Source organism: Heteronotia binoei, chromosome 1, assembly GCF_032191835.1.
Source record: "Heteronotia binoei isolate CCM8104 ecotype False Entrance Well chromosome 1, APGP_CSIRO_Hbin_v1, whole genome shotgun sequence".
NCBI lineage: Eukaryota > Metazoa > Chordata > Lepidosauria > Squamata > Gekkonidae > Heteronotia > Heteronotia binoei.
The window spans coordinates 173,736,470-173,756,672 of NC_083223.1; the positions used below are offsets into that span (position 1 = coordinate 173,736,470).

At 41.4% G+C, this 20,203-nt stretch overlaps 1 protein-coding gene across 2 annotated transcripts in view; it reads right to left on the reverse strand.

The window, feature by feature from the left end:
* Positions 1-20,203, reverse strand: part of RMDN2 (regulator of microtubule dynamics 2) — a 38,840-nt gene that overhangs the window by 2,863 nt on the left and 15,774 nt on the right. For both annotated transcript variants that reach the window (XM_060244299.1, XM_060244308.1), the window contains 5 exons: positions 17,230-17,305; positions 10,999-11,076; positions 4,329-4,427; positions 2,731-2,784; positions 2,562-2,642 (listed from right to left, as the gene is read on the reverse strand). In XM_060244299.1, coding sequence (XP_060100282.1) covers positions 2,562-2,642; positions 2,731-2,784; positions 4,329-4,427; positions 10,999-11,076; positions 17,230-17,305 — 388 coding nt within the window. The remainder of the gene's footprint in view (positions 1-2,561; positions 2,643-2,730; positions 2,785-4,328; positions 4,428-10,998; positions 11,077-17,229; positions 17,306-20,203) is intronic.

The window sequence follows — 20,203 nt, forward strand, 5'->3', positions numbered from 1 at the left end:
CCAGCTATTTTTTTAAAGGACCATTAGTGAATACACTGACTTCTGTGGTCTGCAATTTACATTTTTGTCCATTTTCAGGCTATGAAATAGAGTCATTCAGAGGTAAGCTTAATCTGTCCCAGTAGTTGGACCTTTGTATCTTGACTTCAAATTTCAGCCCCTCATATGTATACACAACTGCCATGGTGTCCACTCAAAATGGAACCCTTGGTGCCATGCATGTGTGTCACGATGACACATGAGATTGTTTAGTTGAACATGCCAGAGGTGTGTAGAAACTGTTCCATGCTTTTAGAGCTGTGCCCAAGTGGTTCCATTTAAAGAAACTTCCCCCACATCAAGGTGCAGATATGAACTCCATGACCTCAGTTTCCCAAATTCCAGCCCAATATTCTTTGGCAGTCAGCCAAGACCGGATCTACATGTTTTTTCAAGGGGGGGGGCGCAAAATTATCTTTTCTATCTTATGGTCCCATAGAATACAATGGACTCCATACCCAATTTGGCGTACCCCCCTCTGCCCGCCCCCTAGATCCGGCCCTGCAGTCAGCTGAAATGTGTAGGAAGGCACCATCCCTGCATGCCACCCTGATAAAGCTAAAGACATTAATTTTTCCAGAAAAGCCATAAACTTAGATTGACATTAGAACAGCACTCATTGAGTTTCATTTCCTTGTGATTTTTAGATAGTGTTATTCTGTATTGATTTTAAAATATAATTGAGCATGTTTTAATCTGCCTGGCAGAACCTTTAATGAAAAGTAATCTAAAAATGCTAACTAAACTGACTAAGGTGGCTTTAGGCAAGACACTATTTTCTCACCCTTAGCCCCACACCCCATGTCATGTGGGGGAAATGATACTGATCTAACATACGGGGCTGGTATGTATAGACTACAGCAATCATATGAAATGTGCTTTGAACACCTGCAACATATGCAATATATACTGGTTAATCCCCCAAGTGATTCCAGAAGTGCCTTAGCTTTAAGCAGTGAATGCCTGCAGTGGTATGGATTTCCCACAGTACTGCCAGTCTCGACTACGGCTATAGTTTATGGCAATATTTATTCTACACCTGTTCTTGTTCTTACTACATTGTTTTCTTATTTCTGTAGTCTGATTTTGAGGGAGGGCAGGGGGGGGATGGAGGAAGGAAAAAAGGCAAATAGATGGGGAGGGAGAGGTGAAAAGAAAGCAACTTTAACTTTAAATGCATCCTCCAAGCCAGTGGCTGGCTTGGCTTGGAGAAGTGACATAGAGACAAATGCCTTCTCCAAATCAGCTGACATGGCAGTGGAGCCATGTCATATGTGTGAAAGAGCCACATGTGGCTCCCGAGCCACAGTTTGGCCACCCCTGTCTTATACTGTTTTACTGAATGGTTTTCTAAATGTGTGTGTATAAAACCCCATGGACCCAATGGAGTTCCTGGTTGCCTGGTGTTGTGCCCCATAGGAGTGAATTGCAGAAAAATAGGTCTAAATTAAGTATTAGAAAATGATTTATAAAAGAAACTAGTTCCATAGCAGACCAAACTGTTTATGAGGGTTCTGAAAATTGTGTGTCTTCAAGGAAAAGCATCATGCACTGGATGACAAGAGAAATCCATTCAGCTCTATAATTAATGTGCCTGCTGAAAGCTTTCACTTGGTGGGTCTTACAGCAGTAACAAGCAGTTGTTAACTAACCAAGTAATCATATATCTGTGCCTTGAAAGGCATTTATTGTACTTGTTGTGTATCTTTGCCAGAATACTGTCATCAGGGAGAAGAGATGTCAGATTAACTTCCGCAACTTGTAAATGAAACTTCTTGCAGTTTGGCTCCCAAAGCTTCAACTATATAATTGTATATTTCAAAATCCCAGCAGAAAAAGATCTCCATAAAGATAATTTTTTCAATCAAGGCTCTCCCCACCCCCCAAATTCTCTCTCATTGTCAACTGCATTTATAGCATGGGTCTTATAGTGGGTGTCTGACTTCAGGCTTTGTTGCCCTAGACAGTGTTGCAAGGCAAGTAGTTAGACAGCAACCACTCTTGTGATCAGAATAACTAATTGCACTGCACACTGTCCATTCCTCATTTTTTTTTATAAATACTCAAAGACATTTTATTGTAAAATAAGGATCAACACAACAGTTCTCTTTTAAAACAATTTCATAACCTTAGTTTTTAGTCTTTTTGCAATAACATATTGAAACACATAATTAGCTACCTTCTATTTTTACATGTGATTGCCACATTTCACAAAACTGAGGATGTGGGACTTCCCTTTGATTTCTCTCTCTTCCTCTAGACACAGCCATAATTCACCAAGAAGTTTTCTTGTGCTGGCAACAACTAAAATTAACAAGAGCTACAAAACAGTACAACTATGTAGCTACCTTAGGCCAGTGCTACTAACATTCATGTAGGAAGCATCTTCATGATCTGGGCTACCCACTTGAGCACAAAATCCATATATAACAGCTGGCTTCTAGGCCTCACCGATAAAGGAGAAGATCTGAGGCAGCAGCCACATTACAAAGGTAACACACAACACAAGGTCTCTAACGTACCTCTTTGGTGACAGACTGAACTGCCAGTGCAGAATCACAGTACTTCAAGGCATCAGTCCTCTGGCCAAGTTCTTTGTAGCACTGGAGATTGAAATTATAAAAGGACAGTGCAATCAAACTAGGCATTTCACTGAACAGAAATGTTTTTTAAAATGATTGTTTCCGTTACCTTTGCCAAATAGACATAATTGTATTTAGAATACCCAGGGTGTATTTCTTCTGCCTGAATAAAAGATGATGATGATGATGATAACAATAATAATAATAAGTGACACAAGAAGATAAATATAGTAAAAAACCAAAGGGGAGGGGCTGTGGTTCTGAGGAAGAGCCCCTGCTCTGCATGCACTAAATCTCAGGTTCAATCCCTGGCATGCCCAGTTAAAAGGGCCAGACAGTAGGTCTGCCTGAGACCTTGGAGTGTTGCTGCTTGACTGAGTAGACAATATTAACTTTGATGGACCAATGGTCTGATTCAGTATAAGGCAGCTTCATGTGTGCATCATTTCTAGTGAAGCGCACAGCATCTCCAGCAATGAGAGAGTCTGAATGAAGAGAGAAGGAGCATGACTAAGGACTTTGCATTACCCATCATGACAATTGTGACACTGCAAGTTATAGGAGGAAGGAATCCAAGGCAGTTAAAACTGCAAAAAGCAGGAACAGTATGACACAGGACAACTGCAGAACTGACATTCTGCAGAATGAAAGGAAACTGCAGGCCATTATGCCATGTTTCCAGGTGAATCTAGCAGAAAGCCACTCTGTAGTACAGACCCAATGGGACAACTGCACTAGCACCCCAAGAACAGCCTGCACTGAAGTGCACTATAATCCACAGCCAAGACTATGCATGCCTACTCAGAAGTAAGCTCATAAATATCAGTGGAACTTACTACTAAGTAAATATATGGGAACAACTCACCCATGAGGCTTTGAACTCACACATCAACAGTTAAGTTGGGCTATAAGCTGTGCAAAGCAGGCACATATGGATCATTTACATACCAGCACAACATCAGTAAGGGCTATGGATCTCTGGCACGCAAACTAAACATGTGTGACTACTTTGCATGGGCAGCAGTCCAGTTTAAATGAGACCCTGAGTCCATGAAAGCTCTTAAATTGGGCCTAAGAAGCCAACAGCCAGGCAACATACTAGCATTTACACGGTAAAATCATGAAGGTAAACAGACAACACTACCAAAACACTTCTTAGGTCAGGGAATAGGCCCTTCACTGTGTGTGGCGTATACAGAAAATTCATAGAATCGATGAGCCAACTCACCCAAAGAATCTTGGTGTTTTAAAAGCTTGAGACGAAATGCCAAATTTTAAAAACTGTTGTAGCCAGTAGCAGCCTGATTTATCATTGAATTTAACATATGAATTAGCTCTAGCATTCTCTCTCTGGCATAATCATTTTTAAATTACAGGGTAGAGTTTTTGATCAGAATTACTGCTTGACGAGGATTGTAACAGTCATACAGTACAGTTTTCAAACACGGAAACTCCGTGAAACTCAAGACCCCATACATTTGAGTTAGTTCTAATTCAGACAAATAATGACACAGCAGACAATGGAAATTGAGTTCATGCGGACAAGCATAGTCACTCTAACAAAGAAATCATTAAGGAAAGTATTTTGCTTTTAGAGGAGCTTTGACTTTATAGCTGCTAAGAACAAGTTGTTCAGCAAATCTCTTGAACACCAGCCACTTGGTAGGTGGGCCATGAAAGAGAAGTGTCAAGAAAAATAGTTTCTACCTTAAGAAAATTCTGCAAAGCTTCAGGTATTGTTGAAGTTGGCGGAGTCCCAAAAAGAGCAGTAGCGACTTTCTTCTCAATCCAAGATAACTGAGCTACCTTTGGAAACCCCAAAAAAGAAGAGAGACTATTTATTTACACTTTTCTGATATGAAATAAGTTTTGCAAGTGGTCACAATAAAGTACCTTCCAATAAAATGCTTTTGAAAACACAAAATGATGACAGAGAGGCAGTTTTCAAGAGGGCACCTCCAAGAACTTGGCAGGATTTTCTTCTGAGGAGACAGTATGAGATCAGTCTGCATAATTCAAACCATGGATCCAAACTATCTCTTACATTAACATAAGTAACTTTCCATTTATTTTAAAAGTTTTTTTAAAAGTTTCCACTGCTTCCCCCCCCCCCCCCCCTCAGGCTGCAACCTCCTGAATCACACCTTGCATGGTTCCTGAAGTCCCTTCAGAGTGGCCTTTCAGAAGGTGCACATGGCCGAAGAAGGGAGAGAAAAGCAGGAAAAATCAATTCCTCTTAGGATCCAGCCCAATATAATCAAAGTACTAGGCTACATTAATTTGTTTTCAATCTCTGTAGATATGCCAGTCAAAGTCTTTAGGTGTTCTCAATGTCTGCCTTTCACTTCTTCCCTCCTACTTACCAAGTCTGAGCATCTTTTGCAAGCACTGCAAAATTTACCTGTTTCATTTGGCGTTCAGCGCTCAGAGTTAAGCTGTGAACCAGATAATATTTTATTCTCATCTGCTTGGGGGGCAGGCTGTACATCTGAGAAAATACTGTTTTAGTAATTGTGATTGTTTGCAAAAGCATTCCCATGATGAAAACTATGGTGAGGTGGAAAGTGGTACGCACACAGACTTTTCCCTCTCCAATTTTTGATGGAAATCTCACTTGAAGGGAACACTGTTCTTTCTATATTAAAACAGTTCACACATACATCATACTATACTGAAAATGAACAACTGAGTTTATGCAAGAAACACACACCAAAAAAACATAAAATGCTGCCTTTCAAGTGTGCATGTGAAAGGGATTGCTCTCCCTGCATCATACTCCTGTTCTACATTTTAAAAAACCACCTGGCAACTTGACACTTAGAGCACTTTGCTAGCTTGGGGCCCCATAAAAGTAACTGGGATTTGATGGCAAGTTAGGAACTGGGATGCGAATTAAATGCTCCAGCAAGATTTAGGAGGAATGTCGAGCATTCTTTCTGGCAGTTCAAACCACTTGTGGCCAGTCATTTTGCTTGCTTGGAAATGCAGCAGTATTTCTACATTAGCACCGATCTCAGCTGAAACAAGGAGAACATAGAGATTGATAAATGAGTAAAAGAGGGAAAAACAGCTTACATAATATTCTTGTAGACCACCCAAAGTTTTGTGTGTCTATATGTGCGTGCTCACACACTGATACCACACAAGGTTTGACTGTGATGTAATGGTGTAGCGGCTTCCAGTTTTTCCACTGCAGCATTTATAATTAGCTTCTTAAAATATGTGACTTATACTTTGTCAAAGATGAGATCTGTCTGGCATGATACACTGTTACTAGATTTAATAAGAGCTGTTGTAGTAAGGTTCTGCTGGGTCTTTTAGGTGGCTTAAGAATTGGTTTGGACTACTTCCCAAAATGGGAACTGTTTTACTTGGCCTTCATACTACTTGCTTCTTTAAAAAAACTTCACTAACTTAAAGCATATTTATCATGTTAGTTGTGAACATGGCAGTAGCTATGGGATAGGTCCATCAGACTATGAGCAGAATTCATTTGCAGAAGAGGGCTAGTCTGACTACCCAATCCCACTGCAGCCCTTCAAAAGTTAGGGAGCCTTGGAAACAGTCTGGGATGTGACACAGAAGGACTAGAGGGGTGGGATGAAATGAGAGAAACAGCAGAAACAGCAATTCCTTTCTTTGGAGAAGCAGAAATGCCTTCCAATATTCAAGCTGACAATGACAACTTTCTTTTTACAAACTTTAAGAATAATTCTGTCCTGATTTAAATCAATGGAGCTAAAATGCTTATTTTGTACAGCTCAGACTATTTTGTCATATTTACTAGCAGTCGCCCATCCAAGAAGGTCACAGGGCAGCATTTATGGCATTATCCCATTTTATCCCACAAGAATCCTGCGGGATGGTTTGGCTGAGAGTGTATATGAGCTTCAAGGGCAGGCCTGTGAAAATTCGTGTAAAAACATATGTGCAAATACAGATTAATCATTCTTCTACTGTTATGATGGAGATAATGGATCCAAACAGGGTTCTGCTGGAGGATCAGATCCTTCCTGTCTTCTACAGCTTTCTGGGCAACCAAAAAACTTGTCCCCTGAGAGTTGGGGACACTCAGGTACAGCATAGGTTGCAGCTAGAGTTGCCAACTGCTTGGAGAAAGACTGTCCTGTTACTTTAATGGAGGCTTAATGGGAAGCTATTTATCAAGTGATGTAATTTACCTGAATGACATGAAAAGATTTTGCACTCCTTATAATCAGGCATGCTGGAAAACCCTAGTTAGCATTCAGATCCTGCTTTTCTTCTCATTGGACTCAGTTAAGTGCAACCATCACCCTGTGATGGTGAAGGACAGAGATTTGCCCAAAGACCTTCAACAGTTCAGCAAGCATTTATGCCTTGGTAGTTTGCTTACACCCAAACCACCTTTGCACCATAGCTGCTGAACAAATGCACCCTACTTGCTATTACTGCATCATACAATTTTCCCTTGTACAATTAATCTAATAGAATATATCATTCTGCTTCTCTGAATTTTAACAGATCCTGGATTTTATCTAATGCCTTGCTTTAGGGAGAACTTGGCCTCTTGAAATATGTTGTGTAGATTACTGATAAGATGTAGAATATGATCCTCTTTGTTCTTTGTAACTGTACTAAATAAATCATTTATCTGACCTACAGAAATCTGATACTGTCGACTTTGCAATACTTTGTGGTATCTTAGGTTAAGTTAAATAATTTAAAACAGAGTCACTACTAATAAATATGGCCTTTATTGTGAGAACAAAAGGCAACTCTGACATTTTCTGTCTTGATTGCTAATGGATTTTAGGTACAAGGAAAGGAAAGGTCCCCTGTGCAAGCACCAGTCATTTCCGACTCTGGGGTGACATTGCTTTCACAACGTTTTCATGGCAGATTTTTTACAGGGTGGTTTGCCATTGTCTTCCTCAGTCATCTACGCTTTCCCCCCAGCAAGCTGGGTACTCATTTTACTGACCTCGGAAGGATGGAAGGCTGAGTCAACCTCAAGCCGGCTACCCGAAAACCCAGCTTCCACTGGGGATCGAACAGGTCGTGAGCAGAGCTTAGGACTGCAGTACTGCAGCTTTAACACTGTACCACGGGGTTCTTATTTAGGGTAACCCAGCCACCTTTAACAATCAGCCTTCACTCACATAGAGCTGTTAGGGTTGGGGCTCAAACACTGTTCCCATTACTTGTTGCAACCATTCATTCTTACCTAGAGCAGGAGCGGCCAAATTTGCTTAACATAAGAGCCACAAAGAATAAACATCAGATGTTTGAGAGCCGCAAGACATGAACATCGAGGGAGGGAGGGAGGAAGGAAGGAAGGAAAACAAATAGATGGGGGAGGGGGAGGGAGGGACAGGTGGAAAGTCAGCAACTTTAAATGTATCGTCCAAGCCACCATCTGGTTTGGCTTAGAGAAGTGATTTAAAGAACAAATGCCATTTCCAAGCCAGCCAATGAGGTGGTGGGAGCTTCGGGAGCCACACAATATGTGCAAAAGAGCCACATGTGGCTCCTGAGACACAGTTTGGCCACTTCTAGTATGTATGTACCGTATGTGGAGATATTAACTCATGTGTGTGCTTCATCCCCTTAGACATACAGCCCACAGGGTTAATCAAAACAAGAAACTTTTATTTACAAGAACAAACCACTGAGGAACATAAAGTCTAATAAAACAACATTGAACTTCCATTGAACTTCTGAACTGAGGTCCTACAGCTATAACTGGGATCTTTAGCTACAAATTTACTCTTTTCAGCCTGTTCCAAGCAGTTCTTCTATACAGTTCCCCTCAGTCAGAAAAACCCTTTTCACCTCATCCTTAAACTGTCAGCTTTTCTGCTACTAACTGCTTAATTGTCATTTTCCAACTGCTGCTTTTTAAGCTTCCTACTCTGAATGTTTCATCTGCTCTCATTGGCTGCTCTTAGGGAGCAGCTGAACCTAGCCTGTCAGTCACAACAACTTTACTGGAAGCCAAGATAGATTATTAAAATGGCACATGCTGTTTTTTTAAGCAAAAAAGGTGAGAGATAGTTTCTAATTTAAATATCAATACATTTTTTGTAACAGACATGGGTTTCAAGTAATTTTCTTATTTAAGAGAGGCTATATGGAGGGCTGTCTTCTTCACTACTTAGTTTGTACATCAAGATTGTTACTGAGAGGCGCTGCCTGATAAAATGGAGCACCCCAGTGCAAATAAAGAGAGAGGGTCTCCTACTTCTGTGAAACAAAATGGAGTCCGACAAAAGACAGGCCAAGACAACATTCCATCTAAACAGGTGGAGTGGACCCAGCAGAGAGCTTGTTTTGGTTGGTGCCTGCAGTCTGTCTCTCAGCGTAATCTCACCCATTCCCCCTTTAGCACCTCCACCCAAACGGGATGCATAATAACATGGGAACTGAGGGTAAGTATTACTCACTCTGATCTTCAGCTACTTGCCAATTGTCCCTTCCTCCAGTCTATCACCACTACCTTGCTAATCCAATCAAATGCATAACTTGATTGACCCTCCCCTTAGAAGTCTTTTGATCCCTTTTCCGAGTATCAGACAAAACCCGATAACAAGTTATGCAGTTCCTCCAAGCTTATCATCCTAGCAAAACGTGCGAAGTTTCCCAACATAGCGATTCAAAATAGCCATCAATGGAACATCAAAGCCCCTTTGGTAACTACTGACCCCCATCCGTCGAACCCTTATATAGTGTGGGTCAAAAACCCACCTCAGTGTGCATTCTGTAGGGCACCATTTGCAGTCTGTACCACCTGTTACTCCTGTAATTGGGTCTATAGGGCGCGTTACGCTGGTCGTTCGCATTCCTTTCCGTGTATTTTTCCATTGAACGGACGTCTTCTTTTCTGGATCAGGTGAATATTACCTGCTTCAACAACCCTTGAATTCCTCTATCGATAACCTCTATTTTTCTTAGTCTCTTGATTGCTTGTACATAAATCTGTGCATGTGTGTATAAATCCTCTTGCTACATATCTTTAGTAAACACAATAAAATTACAATTGCTTGGTCTATTCTTGGCTGAAAACTAGAACTCCGTATTATTGAGAGCAAAGATCTTCGCTCCTAATTCACTCTACCAAGTCTCTTAGTTAATTTCCCCACTAAAATAAGAGACTTAAAAGCATTGCCTGTAACAAGATAAACCAAGTTTGAGAATTTAATGGAAGAAAGTAATACGTAATCCATAGGCTGCTGTTCAGATATCACAAGAGGGCAGGTTGGCCTAAATGACCCTAGAGGAGGGGTGGCCAACGGTAGCTCTCTAGATGTTTTTTGCCTACAACTCCAATCAGCCCCAGCCAGCATGGCCAATGGCTGGGGCTGATGGGAGCTGTAGGCAACAAACATCTGGAGAGCTACCGTTGGCCACCCCTGCCCTAGAAGTCCCTTTCAACTCTATGATTCTATGAAGCTGTAGTGTTTGCCTGAACCCCTCACTGTTCTTATCTCCCTTCTCCCATGGAGTATGACACTAAACTACTTGACTTAATCAAGCTGCAACTGATGAGATGATGAAGTGTTTGTTCTGCAGAACTGAAATTATGGAACTCTATTTTAACTCCAGTTTAGAATCCTGGATTGTGTTGAAGCAAAGAAACCCCAGTTCACAAAGGCTTCCTTTCAGACATCATAATGAACCAAAGCTTGGCCATATTGGAAAGTTCTGCATCAAGCTCCCTGCTCAAAAGGGAGAATAGAAGTGGGAGGAGCAAGGGGAACGTTTGAGCACAGCAACAAGCTGTGTTTGTGTCCAATCACTTCTCATTGTGATAACTGAATGCAACCAGAGTGGATTTTTCTAAGACTTTACTGGAATTTCCTAAGACTGAAAAATACACAAACACCAAAAGACCAACTAGCAACAAATTTATAACAGAAATGCAGTACACTCCCAAGTCACTGCATCCAAGCTCCAGATCTATCTTTTCTGCTTCTGCCTTGGTAAATGTCGATAGAGAAATTAACACAGCAATTGCTGATGTCATTATGGGCTAGGACACAAGTGGAGCATGATTAAGCACTGCTTCAGCATGAATAATGTAGAATTTGTCACAGTTTCACTTCAAAGTCCATTACAGCAGGACCCACAGCTTAGTGTTGAAACACATGTAGAAGGGCCCGGGTACAATCCTCAGCATGTTATTTCAACAAATTCCAGTAGCTTGAGCTAGGAGAGCTCCTTCCCTGAGGCCCTGGAGAATCACTGCCAGACAGAATACTGGCCAAGAAAGACCTTAAGTTTGTGTGTGTTCCCTTTTTCCAAGAAAAGGGAGCAAAAATGCTGAAGATGCACAATTTTTAAAGAGAGCTAATGGGACTGATGCTGAGTAAATGACCTGAGGCTCACAAGCACTTACTTCATAACACCACCTTCCAGTGAGATAATATAAAAATGGATCTCGAGGCTTAAGTTCAATTGCTTTGTCTAGATGCTCCTGTAAGAAAGAAGATCACCATGAAAAGTTCTTGCTCTGTCGTTTTCAGTTGTTTGGACAGTGGGGGTGTCCCTGGTTAAGTCTGCCAACCTGGTAAATATTATAACTGGCAAAAACACATTTATGTAAAAAAGGCCACAAACTACTTTCATGTGCTGCACCAGAAGACATTCCATTTAAAGGTCTCACCAATAACTCTTGAAAGGTACCATGGAAATAAAAACAAATCAAAAAGCCTGGATGTGTGAGCAACAGAAACAAATTTTGTTCTGATTAGCATTTCAATACGTATTACATGTTGAGGCCCTGTGAGGAATCATATCTGTGATGGGAGGGCAGGGGGAAGAGAGAAAATGGTTTAGAAATTTCTCCCGCTACTTACACGCAGATCTCGCATCTAGTTTGCTACCTATTCAGGGACTTGAGCAGACCACTCCCCGTTTCTTTCCCTCCTGTACTGATTTTCTGTCACATTCAGCATTCCATACCTCTTAGACATGCTTGGTCCTTATCGGACTGGGGTTTTGATTTTTTACTATATGCTAGGTTGCAAAGTTACACTTTTATGTACACTTCAAGAATACACTAAAAATGTTTGTAAGCGGGTGGCTTAGTACTGCCCTCATGATTGGCTTGAGCTACCCACTATACTGTTTGATATAACATGCTGCAGGACAATTTGGTAATTCACAGAGTCCCTTCAAATTGCCCTCTCTTTAGGTAATTCCCCCCCCCCTTCCCCTTCAACTAACTTCAACATCCTGCTGTCCTGGAAGTTATTTTACCCTTCTTCACCAAGATTTTTTCCAAATATTTTCTCTTCTGTTTAATTTACACAGTCATATATTTCTCCATACTCAAGAAGTCCCCTGAGTAGGAACTTCTTCCTTTTTTGGTAGATAGCTTTGTACTGCTTTTGTCTTAGCATGGGTGTTACTTCTTCACAATCAGATAACATGACAGGCTGAGGGCCTGAATACAATTGAAGAGTATGACATATAATAATTTGGAAATTCTACCTCAAAATTTTCCCTTCATGAATTCTTAGAGCTCCTGGATATTTGAGGATGTTGATCCCCCTCGCCTTTCTTTCAGCTGATCTCACCATTCCTCCCCCAAAACACTTTCTGTACTCATTAGGCTAACCTTTCAGAGTCCCCACCCCCAGTCTATTTACAAAGTCAGATTTTTCTGCATTTCTGGGGGTATCCTGAGTAATCTGAGATGTTCTCTGTGTGGGTACTGTGCAAATTAGCTCATCTATGCAGGGGCCACTTACTATTAGATACAGGAGCAATGATGATAAATTGTAATGAATTGCATGTACAGTAAGATTTCTGAAGAAGTCACATAAAATGGAAAGAGCTGATCAGAGCTGGGATTTTTAAAAAGCTGACAGAAGCACAGTGACCTCTCTCAATTATACTATCAGTCTCAATGCAAACAAAAAAAAAATCAGTTATGGCACATATATTTCATAGCTGTTACCATTTTCAGCAGTATGCAGACATGTTACCCAGGGGGGCTGCATCTCCAGGCCTTTCCACTTTCATGAGATAATCAATCCCCTTAAAACACATATGCAGGCTGTACTATCAGTTAGAGAAGTTTCTTTCCAACAAGTCCAAGGCAGCAGGACAAATGGCAAGCATTTAGGCACATGCCAGTTGTTGTTTAGCATATGCTGACATAAGGTAAGAAGAACCCTAGTATTTCCTTTTGTCCATCTGAACCTACTGCCTATCAGCTTCACTAGATGCCCTTCAGTTCCAGTACTTTGGGAGAGGGGGAAAAAATTATCTTTGTCAACTCTTTCCAGCCCATGTGTAAGTTTATAGACCTCTATCATGTCCCCTCTTACTCTTATCTTTTCTAAATGGCAAAGTGTCCCAAATTCTTCAGCCTTTCCTCATAGGGAAGGTGCTCCAACTCCCTAATCATCTTGGTTGCCCTCCTCTATACTTTTTCTAGCTCTGCCATGTCCTTTTGGAGATACAGTGACCTGTACACACTATTCCAAGTGATATATTACAATATCAGCCATTTTATTTTCAATTCCTCTCCTAATAATCCCTATGTTAGAGTTTGCCTTTTTCACCACTGTAGCACACTGGGTGGACACTTTCACTGAGCTATCCACTACAACCCCAGGATCTTTTTCACTCTCAGTCAGCAAGCTCAGACCCCATTAGCCTATACTTGAAGCTGAGATTTTTTTGTCCCGACGTGCATCATCTCGCACTTACCGACACTGAACTTCATTTGCCACATTGTCACCCACTCATCCATTTGTGGAGGTCCTCTTGGAGTTCTTCAGTCAGCCTTGGTTTTCACCATCCTGAATATTTTGGTGTCATCTGCAAATCTACTCACCCCTAATTTCAGATCACTGATTAATAAATTAAATAGTACTGGTCCCAATACTCCATATGCCCAGCCTCAGCAGCCAAGTATGGCTACTATCCAGCTCTCCCTCTCTACTGCCTCTCTTTCCCCATCCTGCCTCTGAGGACCTCGAGGAGACACACCAGACTCTTCTGTCCACTGCCCCATCCCCACCACCACCAAAAACAAACCTGTGAGGTGGATCAGGCTGAGCGACTGGCCACAGATGACCCAGTTAATAGGGTCCTGGCTCAGGATTTGAGGGTGGGGTCTGAACCAGGCTCTTCCAGATTCTCACCCTCAGTTCTCAACCCTCCTGTGTTTCCCCCAGAAGAAGTGGGACTGAGGGAAGGCCTGATGGAGACACTGTTTTGAAAACCTCCAATGTGTGCTTTTTGTCCTCCCACAACCCCTTTCTCCTTATGGACTGAGAACAGGTGGGGAGAGAAGGGAGGTCAGCATCCCTCACCCACCCCAACACTCACTCTGAGTTCTGGATCTGCAACTGCTCAGATGTGTGGTGGTGACATCAGCACCCCTATTTTCCTTAGCTCCCCTATTTACTTCAGAGACCGGGAGGTCTATCTCTCTCAAAAAGCATGCACAAAGCAGCATGCACAACTACCTTCCAATCCACATGCTAGCCCTCCTCCTCCTCTCTTCCCTGCTGGACCTGTCCCTTCATCAGCTAACTCTATTCTTGCCAACTCCCCTCATGATTACTACTGGAAAAAAACACAAAGCCAGTTGATGCACTGATGGCAGCACTGGATGCTCAGCTCTGCACCCTCCCCCCCTCCATGTAGTGGCTTCTCCAATCCTCACTGAGTTGTGGTCAAAGGAGGCGGGAGGAGAAAAAACCCTCTTTCACTACCTTGCTTCCATCCCCCCCCCACTATTTTAACTTAGCCTCTTAGCCCCACACCCTAGCCATCTCCGTTCTATTTCCTGACAGCTTCGACCACACACACCTCACCACGTGTGCCTGCTCACACCCCCAAGTAGCCTTCCCTCCCTCACACCAATTGTTTGCAGGCCAAGTAAGAGCCCTGGTTGGGTTGGATCCAGCCCCCAGGCCTTATGTTTGACACCCCTGCTCTAGGGATTCGATTCTCCTTTGTTTCCCCTTCAGCTTCTTTTTTACTATTCCCCTCATTTTTGTAAAATTTCCTCTTTTGAAATCAAATGTTACCATTTTGGACTTCAGAGGTAACTTACCATTGATGTGAATTCTAAATTTAATAGCATTGTGGCCATTGTTTCCTATTGGTGTAGCAACCAGGTCTTGAGGCCCTGGGCTTTATCTTTCTGCCTAATAACCTAAATTTTTCCTTCAGGACCACATGACTACACTTCCTAATGTCATTGGTGCCAACGTGCACCACGACTGCTGACTCCTCCCCAGCACTATCAACCTATCTAGACTGCACATGATGTCTGCAACCTTCACACCAGGCAGGTAAGTCACCATGTGGTCAAAGCATTTGTCACAGACCCCACTCTATTTTTCTAATGACTTAATCACCCATGACCAGAAGCCAACCTCCCTCCAGCCCCCCAGGGTATCCTCAGTATAAGATATTTGTCCATCACCCAAGGAAGGAATCCCTTCTAAGGGATCACATCCCTCCTCCTCAGACTAAGGCTGTCTGACCTCAAGACCCTCACTCCAACCTCAAGAGAACCAGTTTGGTGTAGTGGTTAGGAGCTGGTTTTGATTCCTCACTCATCCACATGCACGTGCTAAGTGCCCTTGGGTCAGCCACAGTTCTCAAAATAGCTGTTCTCTCAGCTTCTGTGAGAGCTTTCTCAGCCACACCTACCTCACAGGGTGTCTGTTGTGAAAGGTAAAGGAGATTGTGAGCTACTCTGAGACTTTGAGATTCAGAGTGAGGCGTGGGATATAAATCCAATATCATCTTCTGCTTCAAGAGCAATTCTCAAGAGAGCTCTCTCAGCACCACCTACTTAACAAGGTGTTTGTTGTGGGGAGGGGAGGGGAAAGGAGACTGTAAGCCACTCTGAGACACCAAGTGAAGGGCCAAGTATAAATCCAATCTCTTCTCCTCCACAACAGCAGAAGAGCTGTCAGCACAGGAGTGGGACTATTCTAGTAAGTCCCTGAGGGTCTCTTCCCCAAATCTCTCTCTGCCTCAGTTTCTCCAGGTTGGCAACCCCAGCCTCAAGGGAACAAACCTGCTCCCTAAGAGCCACAGGATCCATGTAGTGATCACACATCCATGATTATCACTCACTGGATAATCATACATGCGGCTCACTCTGCAAAACACTAGATAGCCCCCACTCCTGACTTTCTACCTTCATAACTGGTTAGTGGTATAAAGGTATCTAAAATGATGCAGGGTCTCCAGGCCTGATCCCCAGGCAAAGAACCACACAACAGGATCCCTTTGACTCTTACCAAAGGCTCATGCATTTTTCCAGGAATTCAAAGGCCCACAGCCCCCCATCTCCCAGCAGCAACAGCAGGGGGTGGGGCCTGCAATAAGCCCCAGGCATACTGACCTTGTTCAGTGAGCAGCAGACCAACTAAGACCCAAAGAAGAACTTCTGGGTTCCAGCTCTGAGGGAGTAGATGCCCGTTGACCCAGAGAAAAACACCCCTCTCCAGAAGGCTACAAGCACCTATTCATCCTTAAACTCTGTCCTCTCACAAAATAATCTCAGTTAATGCTCCCCTGTAATTCTGCAGTCCAGGAAAGGCAAAAATGCACTCACCTTCCCAGCAGCTCTCTCCTGGGTTCTGTCTCCCAGCCCAGCTGGCTCAGTTTTTCTGAAATTATTCTACTGAAATCCCTTAACCAAATCAATACCAAGTTTAAACATGTGTAAGTAGTCTAACATGGGTAAATAGTTTGAGAATACAGAAGTCTTGCAACACCTTAAAGACTAAAAATATTATTCTAGTATGTTATCAGTCTTGAAGGTTCTTCTGGAATTCTGTTTCATTTTGCCCCTTTGAACAGTTTTTAATCCATTCTCAGTGTCCTACAGTGCTCCTGCTTTGTCTGCCATCCCTCTAAAAGACTGCTGGCCTGATGCTGCCTTTCAGCAGATCAAAATCCATTCAAGTACATGGAATCAGAACACCTATCTGAGACAGGAACGCTTGGCCAGTTCTGCAGGGCCTGTAAGGCAGCCCTCTTCCTGGCCTATAACTAACTGGCATTGGAAACTCTATAGAAGGTTGTACTGTAGTATTTTGATAGATCGCTTGTTTTATATGTTTTATTATTTTACTGTTTTAACTGCTGTAACTTGATGTATTTTAAATCTAAAATTTATGTTAGATCTTATATGTTGTGAGCTGCCCTGAGCCACTTCGGTGGGAAGGGCGGGATATAAATTGAAATAAACTGAAACTAAATGTAAAGAGCAGTTTTGAGCAGGAGCATTGTAAATTCTGTTTACTCACTGTAAGCACTGAGCCAACAGATGCTAGAACACATGACTACAGCATTCAAGGGAAAATAGAAGTAAATGAAGAACTATATAATGTGCATGCATGTATACATCAGTACAGCCTTATACCACTTTTCTGACATTTTCGATCAGGAACAGCAGTACAAACCCCTCACAGTTGGTTCATAATCCTATGTTTAAATCTTTGCAGATCTAAACAAACCTAACACTGGCATTCAACCATGCCTCCCAGGCAGAATTAGTTGTACTCTTAAACACTAACTTCAAAACTGTCTGGAGGAAGCAATTCAAGAACAACAGCGTAAAGAAGGTACAAAAACATACCTTAAAGAGATAGCCATTCTTGATTTTGTTCTGTATACTTTCAAACTGAGACAGGTAGCCACACATCACTGCATACCTGGAAAGGAAACAGGATGGGAAGCAATTCAGATTCTTAATAATTTTAATCACAAACAATCCCAGCCTGGCCAAGATGCTCAACAGAGAGAGAAAGGTATCTATGAAACTAGCAGCCAAATATAATGCAAAACTGATTTAAACCTCACCAAACACATTAATCAGGGTTGTAACATTTGTTCTATTAGCTGATTAAAGCATTCTGATGTGTTAATATTTATAATACAAGAACCTCTAAGAGAGGATGTCCTATAAGTTTTAGAAGAGGCATTTCTTCTCACTTCCACAGAGGAGAAAGAGGTGCCAGAGACAAGTTTCTGGAGATCTTTATATGGGAAACAAATATAATTGTCTCACACACCTCCTGCATTTCTGTATTTTCCTTGTTGGAGGTGCTGTCCTTATAGTATGCCTACTAAGCTGTTGTCTGCTAAAAACAGGTGCACGCATGATCTAAAAACTAAGAAAACTACACTTTCTTGTTCATAACTTTATGCACATTCAGGTTTAACATGCTAATTAACTAATTAAAACTCCTATGATAAACTGACTAAGATCCCTTTAATGGGCAACAGATCTATTCTAACATAACAGCTAGACAGCAGTATTTGTTTCTGTCATTTTAGGATATTCCTCAATACATTTTGAACCAAATTCCTATGCATAATCTTAGAGGATTCAACACATTCTTCCAATCTTTACCTCTTTACCTAGCAACATAACTTACTTTTTAAAAAACAGAGTTGGTTTAAACTAATCTTGATTCCAATTCATCTATGCAATTCATTTTATTCTATTTACAGTTCTCCAACCAGCAGCTCCCCCCCAACCGCCGGAACACCACAGGTGGTCACAGTTGAAGATTTCCCTCTTTATGACTACATTAGATTTCCTTGACAATACACATTCAGGACATTTCCTACCAAAAAGGTATGGCTCTCAGTTCAGGACACAAAGCAAGGTCTTTCAAGACTGCCTTGACTCCCCTCCACAAAAAAAAAAAAAAAATCAGTGCAGTTGGTAACCATAATCAACAGTAAAGCACAAGGAATGTCAAGAATTTGGAAGGGAAAGGAGTACTAAAAACTTAATTTCCCATAAATTGCAGAAATGCAGGCAACATTTTCTTTTCTAACTCCCTCGGCTCATTAGGCACTAATCAGATAAACTCAGCATACCATAGCTAAACGGATTGCAGCTAGAAAAGAAAACAATGAAAAGCAAACAAGCTAATCTGAGGTCTCAGCAATATCTCCAGGTCTGTGCGTGACATGGAAAGAAAGGTGCTGGCTTAACTAAGTTAAGAGCGATACTTCTTCATTTAAAGGCTTTTCCAGGCAAATGAAAAGCTGCTTATATTTTCCTAGTGCATTAGTCACGCTAGCTCCAATCTGATGTTTATGATACCATAGACTACCCTCTATAATAATTGTGGGCATTTGCTTTGTGCGTAGAAGGGTAACCTTGGATTTACAGAGAGACGCATGTTCATCATGTTTTTTAATAACTTTCAGATGTATTATAGAAAAAAGATGAATGTATGTGTGAAGAAAATGAATTAAAAAATAAACAGTCTTGAGCTTTTAAAAATTTATGTTACTATATTTGTATTTATTTTTTGTAAAAATACAAAAGCAGTAGTTAGGCAATTTGCAGTCCAGTCCTAGGATGAGTTATACCTAGTGGCTTCAATGCACTGTCAACTACTTTTTGACTTGGAAAAGAAATCTTTTGCAATGGGAAGCGAGCAGAGCAGTAGGCAGAGGACTATGATAACAAGTGGAGACCTTGCTGCAGGAGCCAGTGATGGCTTAGCTAGGAACTCACACGTGGGAACAAAGACTGTAATTGGCTAAAAAAAATGACAGAAAAACACAAAGGTGCAGGGGACATACTTTTGGTATGAATCACAACAAAGTCAGACACTAGCCAACAGGCTTCCTGACTGTACCACAATATAAAGAGGACTCAAGAACTAGTCTTGTCTTTGCAACGAGGATAGTTCAATAACTTCTAATCCCCACTTTATCTGGCTCAAACCTAAAGCCTGAACATCACAATGAAGTATTATTGAAGTGCAGAATATATATCATCCATCACAACTTCATTGCCTGAGCAAAATTTTTAATTCTGATCTAATTAAGCAATACATTGAGCATTTATTTGGATACAGTATGGTTTCTTGTAAAATACATATTAGATAAAACATACAAAAGCTATTAATCTAATGAAACGGTTATCAGATGAGAATTAAGCATACTGGACAGGAGAAACTACTTTAATGCATACAACTTTCGGTATGGTTATTTGGTATTTTAGCAAAATATGTGTACTGCTCTTAGCTACTCTCTAACTTCTAGCATATGAAAGCTTAAATTCTCAATAAAACTTTGTTAGTATTAAAGCTGCTACTGGACTCCAACTTTGTTCTACTACTTGCTAATAGTTTGTGTTTTTTGGAGCAGTGTGTGCACATGTGCATACACACACTATCCACTGACTTTGATTTTTTCAGGACATTTTCACACAAGTGCAAACCTCTGCACTGATATTCTTAAATAATCAAAGTTCAAAAAAAAGTCTGCACAACTTTTTGCCTACCTAAGAGGTGATCTGAATTTAATGCCCTGTAACCCCACGTTTTCCTAATCCACTTATTCTGCTATCCCCCCCACCTTCGGTTCTGAACTTGCAGTTTTCCAGTGAGGAATTCCCATTTTGAACTTTGTTTCCCATCGCAAATAGAGAAAACACTACACAATACAGAAAACACGACACAAAACTTCGCCATGATGGGAGGTGGTGGTGGAATGAGACAATAAAGAACCAAAAGCTACACCTAGTGGCTCATTTAGGAATTTGCAACAGATATGGATGCTTTGCTTAAAATTTTCATGAG